The 2,741-nt window shown below is 40.8% G+C and overlaps 1 protein-coding gene across 1 annotated transcript in view; it reads left to right on the top strand.

Annotated features, from left to right (window-relative positions):
* Positions 1-2,741, top strand: part of reep5 (receptor accessory protein 5) — a gene marked incomplete in the record, with an annotated part of 6,087 nt that overhangs the window by 1,597 nt on the left and 1,749 nt on the right. The window contains 2 exon segments of the mRNA XM_035667390.1: positions 742-880; positions 2,238-2,406. Coding sequence (XP_035523283.1) covers positions 742-880; positions 2,238-2,406 — 308 coding nt within the window.

A 2,741-nucleotide genomic window follows, 5' to 3' on the forward strand; every position in this document is an offset into this window, starting at 1 on the left:
ACCTAGAGTCAGTGTTTGGTTTGTCTGTTCTGGGCTGCTGTAGAAACATGGCAGTTCAACATAGCGGACTCCATAGAAGAGGACCCACTTCCTCCGTAAATAAAAACAGCTCATTCTAAGGTAAAAAAAACACAATGATTCTTATTTTTCAATGATTATACTCTAATGAAAATGAATATTATATTCCATTTATGACAATAGATCCTCCTCAGTGTTACTCAATCAACCTGACGTGATAGCCGATTCAACAGAAATAGTCCCATGAGCACGGTTGTTAACAAAAATGCCTAATTGGCCAAAAAGGTTGCGTTCCTCCATATGGTCATTGTATCGAACCTGCCCCCTATTATTAATTCACAGAGTGGCTGTGGCCTCAGAGGAAGAGCGGGTCGTCCACTAATTGGAAGGTTGTTCGATCCCCAGCTCCTCCCACCACATGTCGAAGGATCCTTGAGCAAGACACTGAACCCTGAATTGCTCTTGATGCCGTGCATCAGTGTGTGAATGTGTATGAATGTGTTTCTGTTTGATGGGCTTTGCCATCGCTGTGTGAATGTGTGTGAAAGGGCGAATGTCCCATGTAGTGTAAAAGCGCTTTGAGTGGGCGGAAGACTAGAATGGTGCGGTACAGGTACAGGTCCATATACCATTTACCATTTACGTCCACATGCTAGACCAGAGTGAGAGTAATGTTGACCTTTTATATCAGTATATCTCTTACATGTTCCCCTCTCTCTCCAGGATAAAGGCCATTGAAAGTGCCACCAAAGAGGATGATACTAAATGGCTGACCTACTGGGTGGTGTATGGACTCTTCAGTGTTGCAGAGTTTTTTGCTGATATCTTCCTCTCCTGGTTCCCATTCTACTATTTTGGAAAGGTAATCCAGCTTGGGGTTGTTGTACTTCTTTCAACCCTGCCCCTTTTCCACCAAATTAGCTCTGGTTCTTGAACTGGTTCCATTCAAGATTCTTGGAACCTTGGTGCTTTCTAGCAAACCAGGCTTTGTTTCCATCATGATAATCGGATGCATCATCAACAGAGGGCGCTGCACAATGCACAACGACCTGTAAAATATGACACTCCTACATTGGTTCCCAAGGAAAACCTGCTATTTTCTGTTTCCAGCTGGGAACCAACTTTTCAGTTCCCGAATCAATTTAGTTTTTCAACATTTTGGTTGAAATGTTCAGAACGGTTCAAAAATAGGTGCTTGAACTGAAATGGAGCCTGTTCCCTTGTTGTGGAAAAAGGCCTACCAGTTTTCAGCCAGTACGGTAACTAATAATGACCTGCTTTTCATGGCTGATAAAATGACCCATAAGTTTCCATTTTTTAATTTTAAAAAGAAGCTTCCCACAGTATTCATATAACCTAAGACATTATATGTAATCCATTGATGTTATGTGAGGCTGTAGCTGTGGTTTTACTTTGTGCCTAAAACTAATAAAAAAGACTGAATCTGAGTTGAGTGGGCTGCTTTCCCCTCCTGACTTTGATGACCTACCTTGAAGCAGGCACCTCACCAGAGTAGATGTGTTATTTCTCTCGCTCTCTCTTCTTGGCAGATAAACTAATCAACATTTTGAGGGCGGAGTTCACTGCAGAGTGCTGAAAGCTATGTCATAGGTTCACCAGCAACCAGTAGTGTTTGCTTTAAGGGATGTACAATATAATGCTGCTGTAAACCAGCTGCCGACTACCACAGGTACACTGTCAGACTACAGCTATTTTACTGGAGTCAAGAAAAAGCAGTTTTATATGCACAAATTAATTGATCTCTGATTAATAATTTGTGTGCACAAATTAGAACATAGCATTTAAAGCTGCAGTAGGTAGCTTCAATAACAATAACTTTTTGTCGTATTTGCTCAAACTTTATTATACCCTGACAGTAGTCCATGAGAAAGATAATCTAAAAAAATCAGGTGCCTCTGGTGGGCCTGAACAAAAACAACCAATCAGAGTCTAGAAAGATAGAAAGACACATTGGGCTGGAGGTTTGAGTGTGTAGATTTTATTACTGGGAGGATTTCAGCGTTTTTTTTACTTTAAATAAAACACTGTTTGTTACCATCTGACAAAATGATTTATTTCAGCATACAATTTGCTGTCTTATGAACTGGAATAGGTGAAGGCTCTAAAATGAGACTTTCATTTCATTTCACCAGTACAGCCTGTAATGTAACCGTGATGTCTGTTCTAGTTTGATGAGAGAGCTCTTGTCTTCTCTCCAGTGTGCCTTCTTGGTGTGGTGCATGGCTCCGACTGCCTCCAATGGATCAGTCCAGATTTATAACCGCATCATTCGACCCTTCTTCCTCAAAAACGAGGCCAAGATTGACGACGCGGTGAAGAATCTCAAGGACAAGGCATCAGAAGCTGCCGACAAAATCAAAGATGAGGGTGAGTACATCAACATGTTTGACGCCATAGTTTCTTTACACACTTGGAAGTCTGAGCTGTATTTAAATGTTTGCATGTGACTGTATATATATGTCACTTTTATCTTTTAACCATCTTCAATATGTGGTTGTCTGTTAACATAGATTAGCCTAGCACATAGCATATGTAAGTACAGGAAAGGAGGAAGTTGACAGAGGTTCTGACTGCGGTTTGCTTAACTGAACAAAAAGGGGCGTGGCTTAATTCAATTCAATTCAATTTTATTTGTATAGCGCCAATTCATAACAGAAGTTATCTCAGGACACTTTTCCAAATAGAGCAGGTCTAGACCGAAC

This window comes from Morone saxatilis, unplaced genomic scaffold (assembly GCF_004916995.1).
Source record: "Morone saxatilis isolate NCDOM2014 unplaced genomic scaffold, NCSU_SB_2.0 Contig21, whole genome shotgun sequence".
Lineage (NCBI taxonomy): Eukaryota > Metazoa > Chordata > Actinopteri > Moronidae > Morone > Morone saxatilis.